Source organism: Pleurodeles waltl, chromosome 11 (genome assembly GCF_031143425.1).
Source record: "Pleurodeles waltl isolate 20211129_DDA chromosome 11, aPleWal1.hap1.20221129, whole genome shotgun sequence".
NCBI classification, from domain to species: Eukaryota; Metazoa; Chordata; class Amphibia; order Caudata; family Salamandridae; genus Pleurodeles; species Pleurodeles waltl.
In genome coordinates this window covers 11,580,650-11,605,848 of record NC_090450.1, presented here as the reverse complement: position 1 = coordinate 11,605,848, position 25,199 = coordinate 11,580,650, and the positions used below count along the sequence as shown (strand labels likewise).

Genomic DNA, 25,199 nt, shown 5'->3' with positions numbered 1-25,199 from the left:
TCGTTTCTTCTTCTACGACTGGCCGTATCTGGCATCATCCCATCCACGCCTGTCTATGCCTCGAGGGATGGTTCTCCTTGGATTCTCACCCTTCCTTAGGGCATGACCTGTGGCTAAGCGGAGTTTACGTCAGGCCTCTCCTTCACTCATAAGGAGAGTTGTCTTTAAAGGAGCAGAGATTGGTCAGCTGGTCTTGAGGGCGGCTCCACAGAATCTTGAGCCAGTGTAGAATGACCATGGTGGACCCACAAGAGCAGTGCATCGTAAGGAAGTAGAAACCTCCCCCTACAGCGTTCGTGTGGCTACTTCTATGTTGCGGTTTGGTTGCCGCCTGATGAGCACTTTGCTGACTCTCCATGAGTGCGTTAAGTAATCCTGGTGAGGACCGGGTCCTTCCACATGCATAAGAAGTGCAGAGGGGGCTTGCGGGGTAGGGTGGCTCCCCGAGAGCATGCGTCCACACGCACAGAGACCCCCGTGTTCTTGAACCAGTGAGTCGAGGCTCCTCCTTGGTGTCCGGGTGGGTCTTTACTGAACAGCCAAGCAGGACCGTTGACTAACCCCGAAGCAGATGTTTGTCATCTGTAGGTGCACTTTGGGCCTTTACTGGCTCAAGGGGAGAGATGCGGACAAAGCAGCTAATAAGAGGTGTGGTGGTCATCTGGTGGACAAGTGGATCACCATCCCCTACCCGAACCTGATCGACTCTGGCAACTCTCAATGGTTCCTGGATCCATGATGAACCAGAGGGCACTATTGGCAAATAACGCCTCCTGTCCTATTTATGTGACTCCTAAAACTCCTACATGTACGTCGTTCCTTCCTGTAAACAATAGCTGCTCGATCAGGTCGTTGTACCTCTCCCTCGCACTGGGACTGAGCTCAAGGCTGACAGCCATCCTTACAGAGGAAGTTACTTCTCCAGCTGTGTGTGTTACCAGAGCTGGGGCTGTGACACTTCCCCCAACACTCACACACTCTTTCACTCTCTTTCTACGCTACGTTTGCAAATACAATCCTTAGTTGTTGATCCGGGTGGTCACTGCACTTTAAATGTCTTGTCCGCATCTCTGCCCCTGCGGACCCTTCCCTGGCTTCAGTCTTCAGGGGTTGCATTGTGACTCGGTCTGCAGTAACCACCCAGGTTCTCACTGATTAACCAAGCAGCTCACTGAGTGACCGGTTGTCATGTGACTAGCCAGGGAGTACATCAAACGTCCAGGCATCGTATCCAGTGACCTGGTCTCAAGTGGCTGGCCAGGCGGCAGATCGGGTGAGCAGGCCATTGAGGGGCCAGGCAGCGCATTGAGGGGCCAGGCGGCAGATCGGGTGAGCAGGCAGCTCATTGAGGGCCCAGGCAGCGCATCTAGTGACCTGGTCTCACGTGGCTAGACAGGCAAAGCACCGAGTGTCCAGGCAGCACATGCAGTGACCTGCTCCCAAGTGACTGCCAGGCGGCAGATCGGGTGAGCACGCAACTCATCCAGTGGCCAGGCGGCGCATCCAGTGACCTAGTCACGTGGCTAGACAGGCAAAGCACCGAGTGTCCAGGCAGGGTATCTAGTGAGCAGGCAGCGCATCGAGCGAGCAGGCAGCGCACCCAGTGACCTGGTCTCGGCGCACTAAGTGAGCAGGCCGCTCCAGCCGAAGCTCCTTCGGAGGCCACATCTGCCTGTTTCCACTCGCCAGTTGCTGTGGCCCCCCTGCTGCCCCGGCTCCTGCAGCTCGCTCATCCAGCTCCTCTGCGGTCGTCGTGGCATGCGAGGAGCTGTGCTCCAGAAAGGGCCACCATGGTACTGGGTGGCACGGCCCCCTGCGAGACTGCCGACCTGTCATGGGCCGGGCCTGGAGGTGGCCCCTGGCCAGCCCTGGCCGCAGCCATGGGGCAGCTGACCCGCGAGGGTGGCTCTGCCACAGAATCTGTGTCCTGAAGGGGGCGCCCCCTTCTTGTTGTCAGTATTAGCGGGTGCTGTGCGCAGAGGGTGCGCAGGTCCGGGGGTGTCTCTCGCTACATGTAATTGGAATAGAAAAGGCTGTGCGCGTCTCTCCATCTCTGCCCTAAAGAGGGGACGGACTGTTCTGAAACGGATCTTTTCAGAGGAAATGGGTCAATTTTCTGCATTCTCTCGGTAATTGCACGTCGACGGCGCGCTGCGCAAACATCGCTGTGGACGGCATTTCTGCCCTGTTATTTCACTGTTTTTTTCAAACGAGGAAAAATATTCCCAGGCGGGAGCGCGGTAATCAGCCCGGCCGCTGCCACCCCATCTTCTGTGGACTGTCATTACCTAAAGGCAGAACCGTTAATACTGCAGAAATAACCCGCCACGTCCCCCGTTTGTGGGCATCTGGTACCGTGGGCGGTCACAAAGTGAGCTAACCTTTAAGAAACAAGGCATCTCGCTGCCTAATTTCAAGATGATTTCCTCTTCGTGCCCGAAGACGCAGCCATCATCTGCCAGGGACATGCAGATGCTCATTCCATACAGAGCCAGAAGCTCTCAGCAGCATCCCAAGCCCTATGTGGGTACCTTGGTGGGCACCCTTGGCCGTCCCGGCCCCTTCCGCTGGCATTCATCTGCCACCCTGGGGAAAAATCTAGACCTGCACCGGGGGCAAAAGTGCTAGGCCGGCTGCCCCCGGAAGTGGATCCCCCAGCTCCTTCCAGAAGAAATCTTCAGTGCAGGCGTCTCCCTAGAATCTGCCAAACCCCGAAAAAGAGTTAAAACTGTGGAAACTTGTGTGTGGGAATACACTCCACCCCTTCTTAATGTGTAAACAAACTATCCACATACCATAAAAAAAACTTGTGAAACTCTTCTTTCCGGGCAGTGCTCCAAGCTTGAACGTCAATGCAGCAAAAGGGCAGGGGTAGCGAAAGTGACGTCACTCGACATTTCCCTTTACTTTCACTCACACACACGTTTGCACGCACGTACACAATATACATTTAAAAGCATTTTTTACTTACCTTAGCTGCCAGGGACGATCATATTCCAGCTGATTGAAATCCACTCTTTATTGCATTAACAGTGAATAATTTAATATCATTCACTTAGTGTAGTAAAACGATGACCGAAAACAAGGAAAAGCGAACCCCAAACCGACGCCCGTAAGGACACGCTGCCCAGTGTTCCTGGCACTGGTTTTGCCACCTCAGAGTCCCTGTGTTGCAAAGGCAGTGTCAGGGGTCGCCAGGTGATGGCGCTGTACGTGGCTATTTGTATTGCAGAAAGTGCTGCACAAGCATCTGCACCCCCTTGTATAATACTAAAATGCCCCTGGGGCACGCAAAGTGGGGGCAAACGCCCGTTGTGTCCACAGGGCACTTTGTCATACGGGGCCTGGTGTCCTGCCACGTCCACTCGCACTTTTCAACAAGCATATACAATGCAATGGGTCTCGCACTTCGTCGAGTTAGAGCTATTAGCGTTGTAAACTCCTAACCGGACTTTTCTTGCCACATTAATTGGGGGAAAAAAAATTAGCACAATCACTCTGTGTACAACCCAGCGCGATCGCGCAGCGAAATAAAGAGAAAAAGTAGTCCAGAAACCATACAGAAAATACAGAGACTTGCATGTTTTCAGTAGTTGGTCGGTGTGCTCGAGGAGGGCTAAACACCAGGAAAAGTCATGACGCATGCGTGCCTTTCACTAATGAAAGCAAGCTGATTTTAAAAGGAAAGCCCACGAACCAATGAAAGTGGCTGACATAACATGGGTGTGGTTAGAAGCTCAAAGGGAGATTACAGCAGGTTCGGAGCGCTTTGTGCTCGACCCTAATGAGCATCAGATGCATGGTAGCAGTGCTGAGAAGTGCAGGTACTCTCCCATTAGATGTATGGTAGCAGTGCTGAGAAGTGCCGGTACTCTCCCATTAGATGTATGGTATCCGTGCTGAGAAGTGCCGGTACTCTCCCATTAGATATATGGTAGCAGTGCTGAGAAGTGCCGGTACTATCCCATTAGATGTATGGCAGCAGTCCTGAGAAGTGCAGGTACTCTCCCATTAGATGTATGGTAGCAGTGCTGAGAAGTGCCGGTTCTCTCCCATTAGATGTATGGTAGCAGTACTGAGAAGTGCCGGTACTCTCCCATTAGATGTATGGTATCCGTGCTGAGAAGTGCCGGTACTCTCCCATTAGATATATGGTAGCAGTGCTGAGAAGTGCCGGTACTATCCCATTAGATGTATGGCAGCAGTCCTGAGAAGTGCAGGTACTCTCCCATTAGATGTATGGTAGCAGTGCTGAGAAGTGCCGGTTCTCTCCCATTAGATGTATGGTAGCAGTGCTGAGAGGTGCTGGTACTCTCCCATTAGATGTATAGTAGCAGTGCTGAGAAGTGCCGGTTCTCTCCCATTAGATGTATGATAGCAGTGCTGAGAGGTGCCGGTACTCTCCCATTAGATGTATGGTAGCAGTGCTGAGAAGTGCCGGTACTCTCCCTTTCAGATTCAGGAAGTGCAGGGACTGGGTACCGGACGGCACCTGCCCTTTTAAAGCACTGGCTCGAAATAGGAGCGAGAAGACGTGAGAGGGCCGGGCACGGCGCAGAGAGAGATTTGCTGGCCATCATAATCCAGTTTGAAGATAATTTCCACTAAAGGGCCACCTTCTGCTGGCTTGCCTCCAAGGCTGCCCATTAAATCCAGCGGGATGTATGTATTATAGTATATACTGACGTGAAAGTACCTTATGCGGACTGGGGTCCAAGGATGGGCCACAGCACTGATTGAAAGCCTCGTGCCAGGCAGAGTGCTTGGCACCTTCAGAAACCAGCCTTACATGGGGATTGGCAGCCAAGAGTTGGCAGAATAGAGGTGGATCACTCTTCTGACTAAAGGTGGCGCAGTTTTATCTTCTTTTTCAATTTTCTGACTTCGGTTTCTTGCTTCCTCTCTCTTTATAAGGCATCCGGGCAAACAACTGGCGGTTGACAGGAGGAGCTAACAACCTTATGTCTGTTCTAGCTGCAGAGTCAAGCTGTGGCACAACCAATAGTTTTGACCCAGATAATAAAAGACATTAATTCCTGGCCTGGCCTCTTAGTTCTTGCGAGTTGCTGTGATTTATCATCGTAATTGCAGGGACTACAAGTACCAGAATTCAAAGGGACACCAGGGGCAGTGTCATATGAAAGTGTCCCTTGGGCACAACGGGCATGTGTGCCTGCTTTGCACGCTGTGGGGCACTTTGGTATTACAGAAGGGGCCGCAGATGCTTGTGGCCGTTTCTATAATACAGAGAGCCCTGGTGCACATATAGTGCCATAGCTATCACCAGAGGGTGCCCTCGTGTGCAGTGGGGTGTGGCCCCATGCAAAGGAAGGAAACCCCTGTGCCAATGCGGGTGGAGAGACACAGAAGCTGTAAGGAGGCCCTCTGATGGCAGCCCTGTGGAGGTGGGGGAAGGGGGTCGTATGGACCCCCATTCCCTTGTAGGTGGGTGCACTCACTGCACTCGCTTGCGAGGGGATCTCTAATCTGCTTTAAAATGCAGGTGGGTTGTCACCTACATAGTGGAACACGAAGCACCTGCTTCAAAGCGCTCCAATTTTACTTGAATGCTCTGCCCAGGGCAGCACGAGTTTGTGGCTGCCTTGGGAGCAGGGCTTTCTCTGTACCCGGTGCACCTGTTTTAAGGTGGGCCGTGGCACAAGCAGAAAATGCACCCTATGTGCACTAGGGCCCCAGGGCTGCACTGAGCTTAAATGTTTTACCATGGGATAGCTTGTGATTTCTAGACAGATACACTCAGGCACGTGCATGCACGGACATACACGTAAAGGCTGGTTATATGTACTCCGGTATTTGCGTGCACACAGAGGCCAGCGTGCATTCACCCACATGGGTCAGGTACATGTACACAAGCAGAGAGCCTGGCACCGCCACGTGTGGTCACAGACTAGGGCACATAGACGTACACACATGTGCCAGCCCATCCACCCAGCTGTGAACCTCGAGCGCTCCATGGCTCGTCTCCTCCTGCACACGGACTGCTGATCCTGGATGGTGCCTGCACATGGGCAGAGAGAGGCCGGGCTGGCTGGTGACGTGTGGATGCCGCCCGGATGAAGTTACATTCCTGCCCCCGTTTCAGGTACAATGAATGGGCCTCGTGTTTTCCCAGGTGAGTAGGACGCCCACTTATAGCTGAACCTGTGACCTCTTCTAGATACTGACCTGAGCCTTGGAAAAAGGACTCTAGGAAATGTGCTTCTTGTCAAACAATTGACGGGCAACAATACTCTTTTCATGCAGAATCCACCAAGGGAGCGAGCTCCGTGGCTCCCAGTGCACCCTTCGGGGGGCGGGGGCGTATGGTTATGATGGTTAGGTGGGACAGACTGAAGTGGGGGGGGGGGAGACAGTGATGTGCAAATGCTGGTTGCCTTTAGTAAGTCTGAGTTACTGCTGGCAGCGGAGTAACAAAGGCACCCGAAACCCCCATGGCGCAGGGGGGCTCCCTCAGCAGAGCACCTGGCCTGAGTGAGTCTGGAAGGGGGTGGCCCTCCGTGTTCTTTGCAGGGGGCCCTAGGCCGGGCCCGTCCCGTCCCTTTGTGGAGGCCAGCACGACCTTTGGTAAAAATCACATTGACCATTGGGATAAAATTGCTCCTTTGGATGTAAACAGGATGAAATGCTGTCTGTCTCCCTCCTTCTGGGCTTTGTTCTGTAGCTTAATTCCAAACTACCAGAGGCCACTGAGGCAATGAGCAGCGATGAAAGACTATTTGCTCTTACTCTGGTTCTTAATGGTCGTCTCTCGACAATTTTGGGGAGTAGCTGCCTCGCATTTCCACAGGTGCTGGACATGAAGGGAAGCTTTCTGGGGGGCTTTGAGAGCCGAGTGTTGACAGTGCAGACACAGGGGCAATGCTGAGTTTGTACGCGTCATACAGGACGGTATTTGCGTCGTTCAGCAGTTTCATTACTACCACGTGAAGTGTGCAAACCTTCCACCGCCAGCTCTGCGGAAGGCAGTACAATTGCCGATTAGCGAGTGTGTGTGTGTGTGTGTGTGTGTGTGTGTGTGTGTGTGTATATATATATATATATATTTATTTATTTATATATCGCACACGCCAACATTTTAGCAGCAGAAAGTGGTAGATTTCCCAAAGCATAACGGGAGCAATGTATTTCTCCCATTGACTTCTATTGACGCAGAAACAATTTTGTGCAGGAGACGGCCAGAATAAAGCTGTTTTTGGCTTCAATAAACCAGAAGTCTCCCGCCTGAATCGGGTCTACCAGCATGAATGCTTGTGCTGCAAAGCAATGTACAGAGCCTGTAGGAAGCCACGCAACACTTAGTCTCCAGGCTGTGGCACTCATGCTGTTTCACAGCCTAGAAGGCACAAAAGCCCACTTCTGGGAGGAAGTGAAGTTTGTTTTAGAGGTTGTATGATGTGAATCAAAATAATATTTGAAAGGAAGAAAAGATATAACCAGCATTGGCGAAGCACGTAGGTCTGGCAATAGCCACCAACCTTTTTGGCTTTGTCAACGTTTTTGTGTTGACATAACTTTTGCAAAACTATATTGTTGAGGTAGCTGCCAGGCCCTAGTCATTCTTGCCAAAAAAAATGGCTAAAAGTATTTTTTGTTTTCGATAGGGAAGCATTGCCACAGTGCTCCCAGACACGTAAGGGAACTACTTTGTGCATGGATGCACCACTTGTGAAAAGGCAGAATGCCGTCACTCACAGTAAAATTAGCCAATTACTGAAGAGGGCTGACCCATTGCTCATGCTATAGTTGAAAAATGTTAATGACACCATGCAGATGTATGGATGAAGACGCTGGCTGAAGCATGTGTAATAAGTATATTATTCATATAATTTTAGTAAAATCGAAACATCTTGGCTGACGCCAGAATTAGAAAGGATTCCTGTGAGCTCAGACGGGGGCCCGTCTGCCGGACTCCGCGCAGCTCACAGTGGTAAGGACTTTGTCTCAGGCTGGGGTGGCGGCCACTACAATGCGCACTGTTGACATGATAAGGTGAAAAATGGGGCTTGAGTGTTGTTTTTCGCCCAGGCCTTTGGATGCCCCAAAGTCCCCGCAGTAAACACTTAGCGTATTGGCTTTCCAGCAATTGCAAAACGTCCTTCCGAGGTGTAATTACAGTAAAAAACTGAATAAAACCATCGACTGGCAGACAATATGTGCTCTGTTTTTGGACTAATTACTTCTGGGAGCTGCTCACAGTGGGATGGTTTTAGTGAACATGTCAACAACATTCAGTGAAACAAAATAAAACCAACTGGGATCGTATCCGTACTTTTTCTGATAGTAGTTGCATCAAACTGAGTGATTGAAGGTATAGAAGTTAATACCCACTACTGCATGAATGATGGTCTCCAGGGTGGCGGCAGAGGACTGGTGAGTGGTCATTGCAGGAGGAGACTCGAGTGCTCTGGGCGGAAGCACGTGATCGGAAGCTCCCCCTTAATGATGACGGCTCAGGAAGCTAACGTAGATGTTGAGAAATGCTGTAAAGCTAGTTGGGTGACACAGAAACGGGATATCACAGAGGACCACGTGGATGAAGCAAGCTCACTGTATCTACCTCCTTCCATAGGTGGACCAGACGGATCCTCTCTCCCCATCATTGTTATTGAGGGTGTGTACTTTGGAGTTGTACTGAGTTACAACACCGGTGGTTGGTTCTTGAGGGTGGAAAGGATGGCGCTCCTGCTCCCAAAGCAGCAGCTGCCATTGAAATACCCCTTGAGGCACAGCCTCAGCCATTCTCATTCGCTTGTTGTGGGTCCTGCTTGAGCGGCTTCTTTCACAGGTCCCCTAAGAGATGCTCCTTATGATTTGGTGGCAAGGATGCTCCCCTGCGTGGCACTACACTGCCGGAGATGCGGCTTCACTCAAAGTGATCCTTCTTTCCTTAGGGATCACTTCTGTCCCCATGTTCATGTGGTGGCGTCACTATCGTCCTGTGAAAACAGTTTTACAGGACGCCGGCTCTGTCTGGAAGCCCTACTGGCGATTCGGTGCAGTCTGCCATGACTGAGACCCTTTCTTGAGCACCTTGTCAGAGTACACGGTTCTGATGGACTTGCATGTATTGATGGGTTTGTCTGCACTCCCTGGGTTTCATGCTGCATTGCAACAGCAGTGCATCTGACTGGCAGGGCCTCCCTGCATCTCTCTGCAAAGCTCTTTCCTCTCTGCCAGTCACACACAGCCCATTGGAGTCAAGTGGTTGTGTTTCTGGTCTGGATTAGAGAGGGGCCCTGTGTTCACACCACCTGTGAAGAAAGTTCAAATAGGCCTGACACCACCTGCCACTGCTCCTGAATATGAACTCTGTTACCCAGTGAACCTGTTCACCTTCTGATGCTTTTCTTCCTCAGCAGTCAGTGTCTCCTTTATCCCCGTGGACTAAGATGTTTGCAGGCTCCCTGTGCTTCTCTGGCTGACCTGAGGCTGTCCTGGCCTAGAACATCACCTCACCATGCTGTAGAGATGTTTCTGCCACTTACTGCATCCTTGTGCATTCCTTGAAGCTTGAAACTCTACCCTCACCCAGTGGTGCCAGACCCAAGTGTGCTGCCTGGTTCCCAGAGCCTGGCAGTTCACAGCCACAGACTCCTGAGACCCCCCCCCCACCCTGACATTCCATGCTGGCGAGAACCAATCAGACTGAGCTGCTGACTTTACAGAACTTTCCCATCGGACCAATCACAAACCTCCTAGGCGGCAAGTGCAAGTCCGCACCTATGTGGATGTTTAATAGATGTGCTCTATAAAGATGTTTGCTGTGGGTAACCTGCTGCTGAGCATAAGAAGCCATATTGCCCACTCAGTTGGGTGGCAGCAAAAAAAACATAAGCCTGTCGCATTTTTTGAACCTAATGTTAAAAAATGTATATATTTTTTTAAAGTAGAACTCTGGACGGTGCAACTGAGCTTTATTTATCTACCACAATTGTGGGAGCACCTAAACTTGTTTACCCCTCCGTGAGAAGGCTTCACTGGTGACCACCGCCACCTGAAAGTGAAAGCCTAAAGCAAGGTATATGGTCAAACCTCTGAGCCAAGGAGCACTTCCTGGAAGCCTGTGCTGCGTGCTGGTGAATGCCCACCGGGCATGGAGGTGGTCGTCGTCTGGGTCTCCTCCTCCTCAGATGAATCACACTTGTGTTACTCTCTCATCTCACTCGCCACCCCACTTCCCCCTTGCTGGTCACACTGTGCGTAATGGTAGCCCCTGGGCGAGCTACACACCAAACCCACCTGGGAGCACAGCAGGTCTTGAAAGAAAATTAATTCTGCTCCAATGGGTGGGTGTGTCACAAATGTCTCTCCCACAATTAGCTACACTGTCTTCCTCTGCCAGGAAATGCATATTTTTTTAAAAACAATATCTCAAATCAAGCTGTCTTGAATCTGTAACTACCAGGTGCACACTCAAGCTTCAGGCTAACTTTCATCTCTGGAGGTAGGTTGTTTACAATGCTAGCTATCCACCATGAAAGGAAAATGATTAGGGCTCCCAGTTTTATGGTATTTGTTTTCAACATTGCCATCTGTATTTATCCATATTTGTTTTTTACTCACTTTTTCTGCATTTATCCATTTTTGTTAAAAAAAAAAATGTTTGCATTTAAGCTGCAATGGGTATTTTTCCACATTTATTTAACTGATAAATGTATTCTGCCACTTGACTGTCCAAATGGTTTCAGCGGTATACTGTGCAATACCGTTATCTGAAAACACTTGTGTTGTAGAGTGGCATAAATAACTGTAAATCTGAACTTAATTAGGAAATCTGTTGTCTTTTTTTCATCTCCCCACCTCTCAATCTGTACTACCACTGACCTGGCATTCATGACTGACAGAGAAAATATCCAAAGAAGGCCTATTTTTATATTTAAAAAAAAATCAGTATAAACGTAAAACCCGGGAGCCCTAAAAATGAGCTACTTCTCATGCAAGATGATAGAAACAGTGAGCAGCCCTCGAGTTTTTAATGGAGTCCAAAATGATGAACTCCACTGCACTGCCTTCATTTGTTCCACAAACAGGGAACGGTGCACCATTGCACCCACTTCCTGAAGTGGAAAAGTCATGGTAGCCCCCAAGAGTAGTAACTTGGACTCCGTGTCCTACCCCACACAACAAGATGTCACTAAAGTGAGGTAACGCGGGGTGGCACACGTCTCCCTCTTACTCAGGTGCCACCGGCATGGAACAGGTGATTGTGGCCTTGCAGGAACCCAAACAGTCTCACCTGCCATGTGACCAGGTTCAGAAACACAAGGTCCCTGACACCTTTAGACACCCCGACATCACCCCTGTCCCCACAAACCTAAACACCTCCCATGCAAACCTAGATTACCATGTTGCTGTGCTCCACACAGCTGTGAAAGTAATGGAAGAACACATCCATCAATGAACTCAAAAAGCCCCTGAGACACATTTGACAAACACCAGTCTGGGTTTAGGTCGAGGCCGTCTCACTTATGGGGACAATATACTTGAAACTGCGTCCGAGCGGGGAGCTGTGAATGCTGATACTTCTGAACCGGTCAGCCGCTTTCAAGTCTGAGGAGATACTTGTCTTCACGGGCTGGGAAGGCTGACATGGTCCTTATTACAGATGGGGTGCACTACACCGGTCTGGGCTATGCTCCCCTTTAAGTGATCTGCTGGGCACAGACAACAAGAATGTCCCATTTTACATAAAATGTGCTGTCCCTAGGACAGGTGCAAACTTGTGCTGCCCTGGGAAAAACTCATTCGTATTAGGTGGTCTGGCGGTTCGAAGTTGGCAGTTCACCTCCCACTGAACAGGTGGTACTCAGCCTACGGTTCACAAGGGGACAGAAATCCCCCGGCAGTCAGGTGCAATGGTGACTGCGCCCACCTGTAGTGCCATGCATTGGGAGCTCCCTGGAAGCCCTGTCCCCTCATATCAAATGGTGACCTCTGTGGCATACAGACTGTGCCACCTCGGTGTGGTGTGGTGCCAGTGCACCTGATGTCTTTGCCTCTGCACTCGCGCTTGTGATACAACACTACCAAGGGGCAAAATGTTTCCTCATTTGCATGGGGCAACACCCCCTCGGGATCACACTGGTGTGATCCGTGTTCCAGAAGCAGCCACCTTCTATAATAACAAAGTACCCCGAGGAGGCGTAAGAAGTGGGCCTAATTGCCTCTTGCACCCCCATGGCTGTTGCTGTAATTCAGTCCTAGATTGTTCAAACCTCTCTTGGAGTAACACCCTCAATGTGTGAGGCTTGGGCCGCTCATCTCCTTAGTACACAGCCACATGCAAAGTGCCAGAAGAATACCGCCTAGCCACCTCCTTCAATATATGCGTAAGATCACAAATAAACCTCCCTTGCATATGACATGCAGATTTACATACATGACAACGTTTTAGGAGAGGAAAGTGGGGCATGTTGCAAATAGGTCGAGAGAACATATTGTCCCGAATTACTTTTATGGAAGTCGACGTAATTTCAGACTTGAGACACCTCAGTCGTTTTTCGTTTAAATAATCTGGGTCCTCCCACCTGGATCAGGTCTGTTGGCATGTATGGATTTACCTCAAACTAAGACAGCCCAGACCAATATTAAGCAATAAGCAAGTTTCTGACCAGCAGTGATTTATAGGTGGACGATAACAGCCTCAAAGTGAGCAGATAAAATGCAGAAATTCTGCAAGGCCCACCACACCTCTTCAGGAACGTGCATATCCTGTGCATATTGTGCACCTGGCTTGAGGAACGTGTACGCCTAAACACGAAAGGATGAAATCTGGGAATGACGGAGAATGCCTGCCTCAGCTTCAGTTTTCAGGTTAATACTCCTAAGAAGTATTCTTCTGTGTATCCTCCAACCAGTACCAGCCCCTGGTCATTAGCTCCATGATCAACTTGACTGATGAAACTCATCTCATCGCGGACTATCATCGTAACACATCTGAAGGCTTAGAAAGGTACAAAACTCGACAAGGCGAATGATCTGTGACCTCAAACTTGGGCCAGCACACCTCAGACTCTTGCAGGGGTTCCCAGGAAGAGACTTGCATCCAAATTCTCTGCCTTGCATGCAGATGCATTGAAGCTGCAGCCCCAAATATCTGCTTGAAAAAATGAGCTGTGCCCCAGACATGCAACCTAAGTTTAGTAGAAGAATGTCTGCTGTTTGCTGGAAAACCAGGGTTGATCAACAATTCTCTGAAGCTGTCCTCTCAGTCCTGCTCCTGTGGAGCAACCAACCCAGACTAATATGCCGCCTCACCCACAGATGCAGTTCAGGTCAAGACTCCTGACCCATCAGTTCTAACCATGTTGCACCCTCCACGCCCACTCCTACACGTGTCTCCAGTATTGACATGACTACCTAGTCCCACATGTTGCGCCTCCACCTAAAAACAGTTTTTCTGCTGTGTGCACTTTACAGACAAAATAAACTTCAAAGAAGCTGAATCTCCTACAAATAACAGTGCACTTCCTGGGCACACCTAAAGCGGCCACCTCCTGGCACAGGTACCAAGGTGGACGAGCAGTGCTTTGGCCACCAAAATAGATATATACCTAAAAAGAGTGCATCCGATTCAAGCGCCCTGAATGATGATTCTGTGGACCCTACTGGGTCTCATAATATTTCGCTGCGCTCCCATAAATTTCAGTAACGCAAGGTGGGAAAACATGAATCTGAGAAATCCGTAGCGCATCACTGGGTCCTGGTTGCAGATTGGCCATGAGGAGACAGTAGTGCTTGAGTTAGACACAACAAGGCCTTAGAGAAGGATGAGATTAGTACAGATGCCTCCTGCGGAGGGAGCTCACCTCCATGGTCTACAGATGAGGGGGTGAAGGGCTGTACCAGGAAGCTCCCCATCAGTAGAGGCTGTTTCTGGGCTGAGGTCAGAGACTGATTTTGTGATTCCCTATTTTTGTACTGTTTGGGGATGTAACATAACCCAGTCTATTAAGAATTTACTCGCTTCTTTTTCTAACTGGTTTACGAGGTTGGGTTCCATGTTCCAACAAGCACTAGCAAAGTAAACAGGTCTTGATTTTAAATGTGGGAGCTTCGCCAATGATGGTCTCTAAAGCATGTTGAAACACAAACAAAAAAATGATTTCAAAGTGGTTTGTAGCTGCTGCGTAGTATCCCATGGCGCTTCCTATTGATGAGTCCTAATTAGCATATATGATAGCTCTATTATCCACAACAATTGGCATTGGTCTCGATACAGAAAGGGGTTGATAGAATTTAAAATAAATGTCAGATGCACTGAACGAAGAACTAACTCACTTGTGCATTGTGTAAAATGTTTCGTGTGCCTCCAGCGGAATGGCCTTCAGCAGGGCGTCTCTTGTGATGAGTGCTTCTTACAGCCCCATCTACCCACAGTCTGTTATTAAAACTCACATGCATGCCATGTTCCAACCCTTCAAGCCAAGAGTGACATGCTGCCAGTGTGGGTGAGTCTCACTGGCAAAGAGTGCACCCGCAGGACTCCCTCTCTACCCACTTCTGTGGACACATAAGTATTTACCCGTTCTACCCATGCTGTTAAGGCGTACATGTATTCAGAAGTAAACCAGATGCTTCCTTGTGATTGTTTGGATGCAAATGTCATTGGTAGTACATGCACCCCTGCCCTGAGTTCAGGCTGCAGCAAGCCTTTTTAGGTTTTTATTTTTTCGCCTCAACTCCCACAGCAGCCTTGCATGCATTTTGGGGGTCTCTGTGAAATGGTTTGCTACACAAAGCTATGCGTGGGCAGAACTCAGAGCTTCACTCTGTGGAATTTCACGGAGTTACATGAAAACTGAGATTCCGCAGAGATCTGCAAATGGGCAGGAATAGGCATGTTGTGTTGCTCGCACGGATTTTTTGCACTGGGAGCTCATTCCATGCTGAAAAATCAACCCAAATGTCACCATTCCACGCACCAGAGGGCACTGCTTCTCACATTGATTTTGCTGCCCCTAGAGTAGATTTTCTACTTGAGCGGCAGCTTTCTGACTTTCTGAGTACTATCCCCTCCTCATGGTTAATGGCAATAATCGTCCCGATCTTCAAAAAGGGTAATACGGTTGACCCTTTTTGCTATAGACCCATCTCTTTAATAGACTCCACGGCAAAGATTTGGGGAGTGTCATTCTGCCCCGGCTTGAGGATTGGGTTGCAAGGACAAACATTTTATCGCCAATTCAATATGGGTTTAGGCCTGGATTAGGCACAGTGGATCAGGCCCTAAATTTACATCTTATCCTCAGTAAATATGTTATTGCCAAAAGGGAACCTATCCACTTAGCATTTATAGACCTGTCCAGTGCATTTGATATGGTGAACAGAGCAAAACTGTGGGACATAATGGATACAATGGGGATTGAGCAGGATTTGCTGGACTTGATCAAACGTTTATACTCTGACCTCTCTATTTTAATTCAGTTTGGACAACATGGTGAAAGGTCTCATCCCCTTGCTTCCAATCGAGGTGTTAGACAGGGCTGCACACTGGCACCTTTTCTGTTTCTACTGTACATAAACGGCTTGTACAATTGTTTGGTCCAAAATGGTAAGGATTTCCCCAGGATGAGTTTCAGACAATTGCCAATTTTATTATATGCCGATGATGCTGTTTTAATTGCCCGCACGGCCAATAGTCTACAGACCCTCCTGGATCTTTTTTTAACACATACACAAGAGCTTGATTTGAAAGTCAATTTTAAAAAATCACACGTTATGACCTGCGGTCCTAAAGCCACTCGCACCAAATGTTTTAGAATGGGGGGGAACACCTTGACAAAGGTAAAAGACTTTTGCTACCTAGGTCTGTATCTAAGTTCCACTCTGTCTTGGAAATTCCATTTGAATTTTAAGTTCCAACAACTGGCAAGAAATGTTGAGGCAATCTTTTGTTTTGCCCGCATATTAGGGCATAGACCGGTCCACCAGATCATCACGCTCTACAACTCCAAATGTGTTTCGGCAGCGATATATGGGGGTGGCCTTTGGGGATATATCAGTCCAAGCACTTTACAGCTTGCAGAGAACAAATTCCTTCATCGGTTACTCATGGTACCTAAGAACATAGCAAACATTTTATGCCATGAGGAACTGGGAATCCGCTACATTACAGATTTGATAGATATTGCCCCACTTTTGCTATGGATAAAAGTATGGTCAAACCCAGCGGTTACTTTAACACACGATTGCGTAAAAGACTGTATTTCATTAACAAACTGTAACAAAATTCCATGGCTAAATTTTGTTCACAATGGCTTCCGAAACTTGGACTTGGAGTATATGTATTTTAAACCAGAGCTCCTGCCAGCCAATGCGAAAGAAATTGTTAAACTTCGACATAAGGAGCATGTTATGAATCTTAGATACCAAGTGGCAGAGAAATTGAGTTCTTTTAATTCATACATACAAATTCTATCATCAGACTTGTTAGAACCTTATTTTGTTTGGTTCCCAACCCCTTCTTTATACTCTTTACTCGTACTTTTTAGATTTAATATGATCCATTTTAGAGTGGCGTTCCCTATAAAATGCGTGTGGGGAAAAAACACTACCGCCATGCCCTTGCGATAATTCTTCGAAACAAAGTACTTGCCATTTTATTTTATTCTGTAAACTTTATTCAGTTCCCAGGAAATCCTTCCTATTACCCATTTTGCGTAACTTGCACACTTTTTCCTACAAAGACGGATTGACTGGCATCCAAAGCCTCTCATCCAAACAAATGTGCATTTCTATTCTTAGTTTTATTAAATCTGCTATCACTATTAGAAACCGATATGAACTGGTAATGTGACCATTTATTAAGAGAAACTAGGCATTGTCTTATTACTATATTGTCCTATTATTATATGTTTTTATAAGTATTTATTATCTTATACTGTTTTAGTAAGCTTGGGTGGTAAACTTAGATTTAATAGATTTGCTTTTGACGTATGCAATAAGTACTGTATTTTATGATGACTTTTATGTATGCATGTGCACTTTTATGGCAAATCGCCGAATAAAGTTATTTTGACTGACTGACTGCAACGGTCACGACTGCCTACGTTGCAAACATCTCACCTCGTGCCCTATAAGTGACTCGAAATCGTGCTAGGGAATGTCAAATCTCGCTCGCACTCACCAACTTACCCTTCCCGGGAAAAAACTCTGCCACGCAGCGGTTAGCGTTACAAGCGTAACACGGAGTGGCTAAAATTCTGCAGGCTGAGTGGAATTTAGCACCCACCCCTACACAAAGCAGGCCTCTGTGTCTGCAGGGGCGACCAAGTGTCAGCCACTGTTAGGAGAGCGAGTACGGCCATATCACTGGGCTAGAAAGAACTGAAAGTGCTGGCTGCAACAGGTTAGAGTAGAAGGAGCAGGTCTCTTCACCAGTGGCCTCAACATTCCCATGTGATCTGTTGCACATGTGTGATGCGGGGTTTCTGGAGAGTGTATGTTTGCTGGTGTTGGTGAAGCAGAACCCTAGCTAGGAAGCAGAAGAGCTCTGTAAGACATTACAAGCTTGTGTGCTATGTTTTTGAGGCAAGAGAGATGCTTAATTTGTGCCGATAGTTGCAGGTGATGGGCACTGGTGCTCATTTTTGGGCACTGTGACTTATTTTTCATCATCATAAGCAGTGGCGGCTGCCACAAGTGTCAAGGGTGGGGGCGGGGGGACAAGGGAAACAGGGAAAAAAAATACTTGCGGTTTCGTCGCCGCCGCCAACCATCTCACACGTTGCTCCTCTTCTATTGTCCCAGCATTCATTGGGACACCAGCTCAGGCTCCCCAGCAAACCTGGTGCTGCTTTCATGCTAAACCAAGCATGAAAGCAGCGTCAGGACAGTCCTGGGTCCGGCCGGCCAAACACACATGCACACTTAGGTGCACTTTCACCTCCTCCCGTGGCCCAGCCCGGCCCCTCCCTGCTCTGCTGGCTTTGCCAGCAAATGAAAAATAACACAATATTAAAATATAGTTTTATTTTTCATCTCCTACCTCTTGGCCATTGCGGAGGAGCCGCCCCGGTCATAATTTGAGCCAGAGCACGTGAGCTAAAAGAAAACCACCCTGGAGAGAGAGAGATCCAGAGGTGGGGTGCGTTACTGGCCATTCATTTGGGGTGCATTCGTTCTGTTTTTAGGTCGAGCATAGCAGAGTGCAAGCACTGCTTTTCCGATGTGTTGGTATGTATCTGGTCTTTTAACCACGCCCACCGCACGCCTGTCACTATCATTCGTTCGTGGGCTTGCTTTTCAAAAATCCTTTGTTTTCATTGGTAACTGCTTTACGTGTGTCCCTCCTTAAGGCGGTTTTGTTACCACCTTGCCCATCGGCTCTGTTACATGGATAATTGCACTTTTGTCTATAACTTTAACTGCAAGCAAACTTCTTTTTCCTTTAGTCTCTCTTCGCGCTCACGGCAACACTTTGAATCGGCTCGCTTATGTCAATTGTTTTCTTTTTATTTTCAGTTTTTGTGGCAAGAAAAGTCCAGTTAGGAGTTTGCTACACTAGTAGCTCTACCTCGAGCAGACGCGAGACCCATTGCTTTGCAAATGCTTGTTTCCTTTACTGTCACTGGGCCACCACAGACTGGGGCCAGCCCTGGTGCTGCTGCTGTGTGGGCCCCACACGTAGTGGCCCGAGCCTGGCGTGACACGTGCTGTGGCAGTGTTCAGTGGTCTTTGGCGGGAAATGTTGTTCTTTGGAATAGGGACTCACCAATGGTTTCATTACCAGAGCATTGATGTTCTTAACATTGTACGGCCGTTTCTCGGTTTCCATGTTGTGATTAGAATGAGTGTTTCTACCCTGCCTTGTCCTGCCCACAAGTTTCCTGGAAAGGAGACCAAGGTTAATCCTTGGATGGGCAGCGCTTTGTTTGAGGTTTTTGGGGGGCAGGCCTTGATCCGGAACTGAATCCCCTTTTATGGGCTGTGCGCCCCTCCCCACGTGTGTTCTCGTTTACAGGGGTTGGCCAGGGAATAAATGCCCCCTGCGCATGCCACCGTATTTTTTTCCTTTCTTTTAAACCATGGGTACTCGCAAACATTTTCCCAGGGGCCAAAAAGTTTGGTCTGTGACGTGCCTGGGGGCCGCATTGATGTCAGGGCAGTGGCGGTCGGGTGGGGTAGCTGTAGGGATTGGTGGCAAGGTAGGTGAAAGAGAAGCAAATGATATACATCTAGTGGCTGAAAAAAACAATCGGAAACCAGAAAACCTGGAATTAATCGCAGCTTTCCCACTTGTCCAAATTGTGTGATCCTAGGCAATTGTTTAGTCTCACTTTCCCTCCTTTTTCTACATTATCACGTTTAAGATGACCTCGAAATACATGATTCATGGTGCGCGCTGCACAAAACCTGCTTCTATGTTTGATTTATTAAACTATAATGTTGTTAATGTATGATAGGATCCCAGGCCACCCATAAAGTGCACATAGCAAGTGGCTTGCCTCTTTAATTTACTATTGATGATGTCTCAGGGTAGAGGAAAGAATTTGTTTCCAAATTTATGTATGAATACTATCACTTTTAAATGAATACATCTCAATGCACTGATAAAATAAATTGTAGTAAGGCAAAAATGTTCTGAATGTTAACTAAATACACTTTTTTAATCTTGAAGAGACTTTCTTGGTTTTACACTTGTGCTGCAAGATGTCTTTAAAAATGAAGGCGTTTTTAAAGTTAAGTGCAGGAGTCCCTAGTTACTTCTTTTCTTTAACACCAAATAAGTTTGAAATAAATGATTGTGTGTCTATTTAATATTTTGTTTGTTAGTGTGGAGTTGAGCAAACAGCTGCCCAGTGCTCAAGTTGCCCGAGGGGCCGCATGAGGCCCGCGGGCCGTACTTTGAGTATCCATGTTATAAACAGTAGTCCCCCACCCTTCTTAAATATGTATATATATTTTATTTATAGTGCCTGGATACCCTCGCAGGTGAAAAGCAGCGCTTTACAAATACTATTTAACTGCCGAGTTCGACAGCGCTGTGACATTTTGCGCTGAAGTCCAGGTAATTGTCTGGGGGCAGCTTGACAGTCCAACAAAGGTCACCCCCCACCCCCCCCCCCCCCCTTACTTCCCGGAACATGCACAAGAAACGCAGCATGCCCTTGTGGTGACGTCAGGGGCCAGGTCACGTGGGCTTGGGCCCCTGTAAGGGCCTTCAGAGGGGGAGAGGCAAGTCTATACACGGGGCACTCCTTCCTGCTACCCCCTTGGGTGCCCCTTCCTGCTGCTAACCACCTGGGCACCCCTTCCTGCCACTACCCCCTTGGGTGCCCCTTCCCGCCTGCTACGCCCTTGGGCGCCCCTTCCTGCTGCTACGCCCTTGGGCGCCCCTTCCTGCTGCTACGCCCTTGGGCGCCCCTTCCTGCTGCTACGCCCTTGGGCGCCCCTTCCTGCTGCTACCCCCTTGGGCGCCCCTTCCTGCTGCTACCCCCTTGGGCGCCCCTTCCTGCTGCTACCCCTTTGGCCCCTTGGGCACTCTTTCCTGCTACCCTCTTGGGCAGCTGCATGCCAATTTGTTAAGGGCATCACATGAAGGTCTGACCCGGCCCCTGGCACCTCGTGTGACCTTGAGCACAACTTGGTAAACATGTTTTGCAATCCCCTGGCAGCAGGCAGAGTATGTTGTGGGGTTTCCTGTCTGCCTTGGCCTGAAGACTGAGATTTATCTCAGAACCCACTTCTGTAATCGGCAGAAACCTCGCTCTTCTAATTTCCGTCCTATCATCTTTACGTTGACTTCACCTGGCTTTGGCACGTCAATCGAGGGCCCGGCCATGTCTCAGGTAGATGCTGTTGGAATGTTCCCTGTTGCCCGATGGCAAGAATTTTGGGGGCCTGGACCAAAGGTATTTTGGGGGCCCCTGTTCGATACAGCTTTGAATGTATGAACCCATTTCAGCTCTTCCGTGCCCGCTTTGGCCAGATCACAGACAGTGCACAGACACACTACATCTAATATCAAGAGACAGTGACGTGTGTTTTTAATATTGTAATGCAGCAGTAGCAGCTCGCTAATATTACTGCAAGTAATCTCTGTGACACCTCCCATTTCTCATATGTGAGATTCTGTTTTGATATAAACGTAACTTTCAATGGATGTTGCATGAAACAAACACATTTCTCTGGAAAATGTCTGCAATAAACTCTCACATATCACCCACATTAAAACTTCGGGGAAAACAGTATTTTAGAACAATTTGTTTAAGAATTATTGAAGGTCATCAAGGTAGAACCCTCTGCAGACCAGAGTTGGCCCCATGGGGGCCCTGAAAGTCTGGGGCCTGGGTCCACTTTGCCCAGGTCTTAGGAGGTGTCTGGCCACGATGAGGGCAGAGGAGCATTGTTTCTGAACCGCAGCGCAGTTGTGTTGCAGACAGTGCTTAATTTGTAAATAAAAACGTGCCGGTGCCCAAAGCCCTTCTCTTAAACACTGCTGCAATTAAATGTGGGAACACGGAATAATGAGGCGGCGTACTCCTGAAGCCGCCTTGGACCTCTTCAATCCATATAAAGCCACTCCCTGCCCCTTCAGCTCACTTTTGCAGATTTCGGCTTTTTCCCTTTGAGACGCTTTTTTGTTCTTCCCTTCCTCCGTCTTTCGCATATGTGTCTTTTGCACGCAGCAAATGCTTGCGGCAGAATGATAAGCCCCGGCCCTCAAAAATAAGGGCAGGTGCTCAGCACCGGAAACAAGAAGCACAAATTAAGCACTGGTTGAAGAGAATTAAACGATGGCCGAGGAGCAATTGAATATCTGTTTGGCGAAATGGCACACGAGGGAGAGAGCACGAAAGCACACGGAGTCCTAGAAGAAAAATAGTATTTCCTGAATGCAGGCACCAGAAGAACATAAGTCATCCAAACACAAAGTAGTAAAGCAGACATGCTCAGGATGCGGGACAGTCTGAGAAGGAAGGAGACGTTGAACGAGATGGACAAGGCAGTCATCTATTCATGTGTAAGGGGCCAGACCCATGGTCCTGGGTATTTTAATGCATTAGTGACAATAGGTCTTCCCCAACAGACATCTAAAGCAAACATAGGCAAGACCTGAAAAAGATCTAAAGTTGATTCTTACGGGGAGGATGCCAGAGTGTGATTTCCAAAGAGTGCCATGTTTGGTTCTGGGATGCCATCCACATAAGAAGGCTCCTCTTAACACCCTAGCATTGTGGCATTCGTATTGTATTGTAGTTGTATTTATAAAGCGTTTACTGCCCCTGACAAGGCGAGTTTTTTGGCGAGTAGCACGTTAATACAGAACCCAACAATGATTGGTGGTGGATTAGTATAGAGAAATATGAGTTAATTTATGTGGTGGACGTGCGACTCTGTTAGTAAGATTGAATAGGATAATGGAGGGAAGAGTCTAGAAAGTGTTATTTGGGTAATTATAGTAGTAAGATGAGGTTTGGGATGAGTAAAAGAGATGGTGAAGGGAACAGTATCTAGAAATGGATCAGGAAAATCATACTAGTAAACTGAGGTTTGGGATGAGTCAAAGGAGGGATACACGAGGGAAGACTTTAGAAAGGGTTGTTTCAGAGGTGGTAATAAAATGATTGTTGGGTCATTCAAAGAGGGAAGAGTCTAGAAAGGGTTACTTTGGGGATCCTACTAGTAGAATAAGGTAGGGATGAGGCAAAGGGTATATTGAGAGAGTTATAGGGTGAGATAGTGTAGACGTAAGGTAATATATAGATACATAGGTACACAGGCAGGGTATACATGTACATGGAAGCGAATATATCTAGATTTGACATTCTATTTTATAAACTCAGACTATAAACTGTTGCTGTACTTTGAGCTAGCTTATCTTTTAATTCAAAGTCTTACAGTGCCAAGAGTGAAAATTAAATCAAAATAAAGTGACGTGCTTAGGGTGGAAATGTTACTGCCACTGGTACGTGGTAAACAAGCATGCTGGAATCATAACATTGCATAATGAGGGCTTGTAATCAATCATATTGAACCTTTTTATAGCACACACTGGTGTCTGAGGTGTCTGTTGGCACTCAGCTAAGTGGTATTCCTATTCTCATTCTAAAACACAAAAGGCAAGTGTGCCCTGTCTGGATTATAATCTCTGTGCATGCACTATTTATATAGCAGAAAACTTGAATGGCTGCAGAGCACTGTACATGGTCCAAGGCAGAAATACTGTGAACATGTGTTTGAAGGATCCCAGGGGATTAGTGCACTGTGGTATAGTGTTCAAAGATTTGTGTCCTTAACTTTGTCCTAATTTGAATCAGGTATTGGGAAGTCCTGATGTTTACAATCTGTCCATCAATCAGTATTTGTACAGTGCGACTAATCACCCGTGAGGGTGTCCAGGTGCTGGGTGGCGGGGCTCAATCAAAAAGGCAGGTCTTGAGCCTCTTCCTGAATCCTCCCACGAGAGTGATGTGGGTGAAACAGAGATGTTTCAGAACCAGGGCATAACTGGAGACGTCTGGTTGTCTAACTTCTTTTCAGTTCTTTCTCTCCACTCTGATAGTGCCCTGTTTCAGTTGTACTACACACCTCTGGAGACCAGGACTTGTCAGACAGAGTCTGTAGATTACACAAAAATCCATCCTACTCAAGCTAATCCCATTGAAGTAGACCCCATGTTCATGTTACGTAAGCACCACCAGCATCTTATGACATGGCCCACTGTGGGTGGTATAACTCCAAGGTTCTCTCTGTGTTTGGTGTCTCACGGATCCTGCTCTGTTTCTCTTCCAGAGCACACTGGAGCGGTGCAACGTCTGTGAGCAGCCCATTATGGAGCGGATCTTGCGTGCCACTGGGAAGCCCTACCACCCTCGCTGCTTCACCTGTGTGGTCTGCTACCGTAGCCTGGATGGCATCCCCTTCACCGTTGATGCTGCCGGCCACATCCACTGCATTGAGGACTTTCATAAGTAAGTCATACTTTCTTTTGTTTGATTGTTGTGGCCTAACACCTTCATATGAGTCATGTTTTAGGTGGCGGTTGAATCATTAATGTTTATTAATGCCGGTAGCTATTCATGAGCCCCACAAGTTTGTTCCCAAAAAGAAAAGGTACACAAGTATTACGACCCTCTGGTCACGACAAAAGGGCAGTACTGGGATGGCGAAGAGGACATTTTTGTGGCAGGAAAATGGTGAAACACACAACTGTGTACAAGAACACAGCATAGGCCTTGAGCACAGAGGTACAAAAAAACTTCAACTTATACTGTTTCAACGTCTACACAAGATGTGTTTCTATCTCGCTCTCTTTCATCTCTTAACATCCCAGCTGGAAGCCCCACTGGCATTGTGCAGGGGCATAACAAGGTCCGTGCAACCCCGGTGGTGTGGGGGGGGGGGAGCGCAACCCTCTAGGGGCCTCCCAACCTTTCAAAGGAGTCTCATTCAGTTTGTGACCAATGATTATCTGTGAGATATGAGTGATTCAGGGACCCCTCATCACATTCTGCGGGTGCAGGGGGGGGAGGATTATGTTTTTGAGTTACTGATGGCATTGTTTCTCTTGCAAGGGGTCTCTCCTTCTTAAACTATACTTGAGCCAAACTGGGTAGACCTTTGACCCAGTCAGCTTTCTTTTCAAACATAGGGGCGGTGATGTATGTGTCGCACTGTTAGTCATGGTGCTGTGTGCCCAGAAAGGGCACCCTTAATTCAGCTGCTCGGTGTGCACACGATTTGACCCTTATGTTCATTCTTTCCACTAATCCATCGGATCGATTACGGACAAAAACATTTAGAACCTATATTTCATGTGACACAAATTGGACAGAATTACCCTTGGCAACTGATTTCAGAAATCCCTCCATTGCAAACTAATCCTTCAGAAATTCTAACTTGACTTTTACTGAACTCACAGAACTCATGGCTACCTGTTTAGAAGTGCAGTCTTCTAGTAACAGAACATACTTCTCTGATGGTGTGAAAACGCTGCTCAAAACGGCCCACTATGTCTCGCTCTAATTTGTACTCAGGGCACTTCCTGGATCTGCACTGAAGATAAAGGAGAGGACTTGACTAAGAGGACTTGACTCTTGCTAAGATGTGATTCCTGCGCACAATACTCATTCCTTCACTACACCTCCAACCCGACTGCCAACCCTGGACCGTTGTCTGTTTTATGCCCAATTGTCCATCAATGGATAAGTTGATCAATTTCCCCTGCATCT

General features: G+C 47.9%; 1 protein-coding gene across 3 annotated transcripts in view; it reads left to right on the top strand.

Moving 5' to 3' along the window:
* The window catches only part of LPP (LIM domain containing preferred translocation partner in lipoma), a 657,734-nt gene that overhangs the window by 594,181 nt on the left and 38,354 nt on the right, over positions 1-25,199 (top strand). For all 3 annotated transcript variants that reach the window (XM_069212799.1, XM_069212797.1, XM_069212798.1), the window contains one exon: positions 23,761-23,939. In XM_069212799.1, the coding sequence (XP_069068900.1) occupies positions 23,761-23,939 (179 nt within the window). The remainder of the gene's footprint in view (positions 1-23,760; positions 23,940-25,199) is intronic.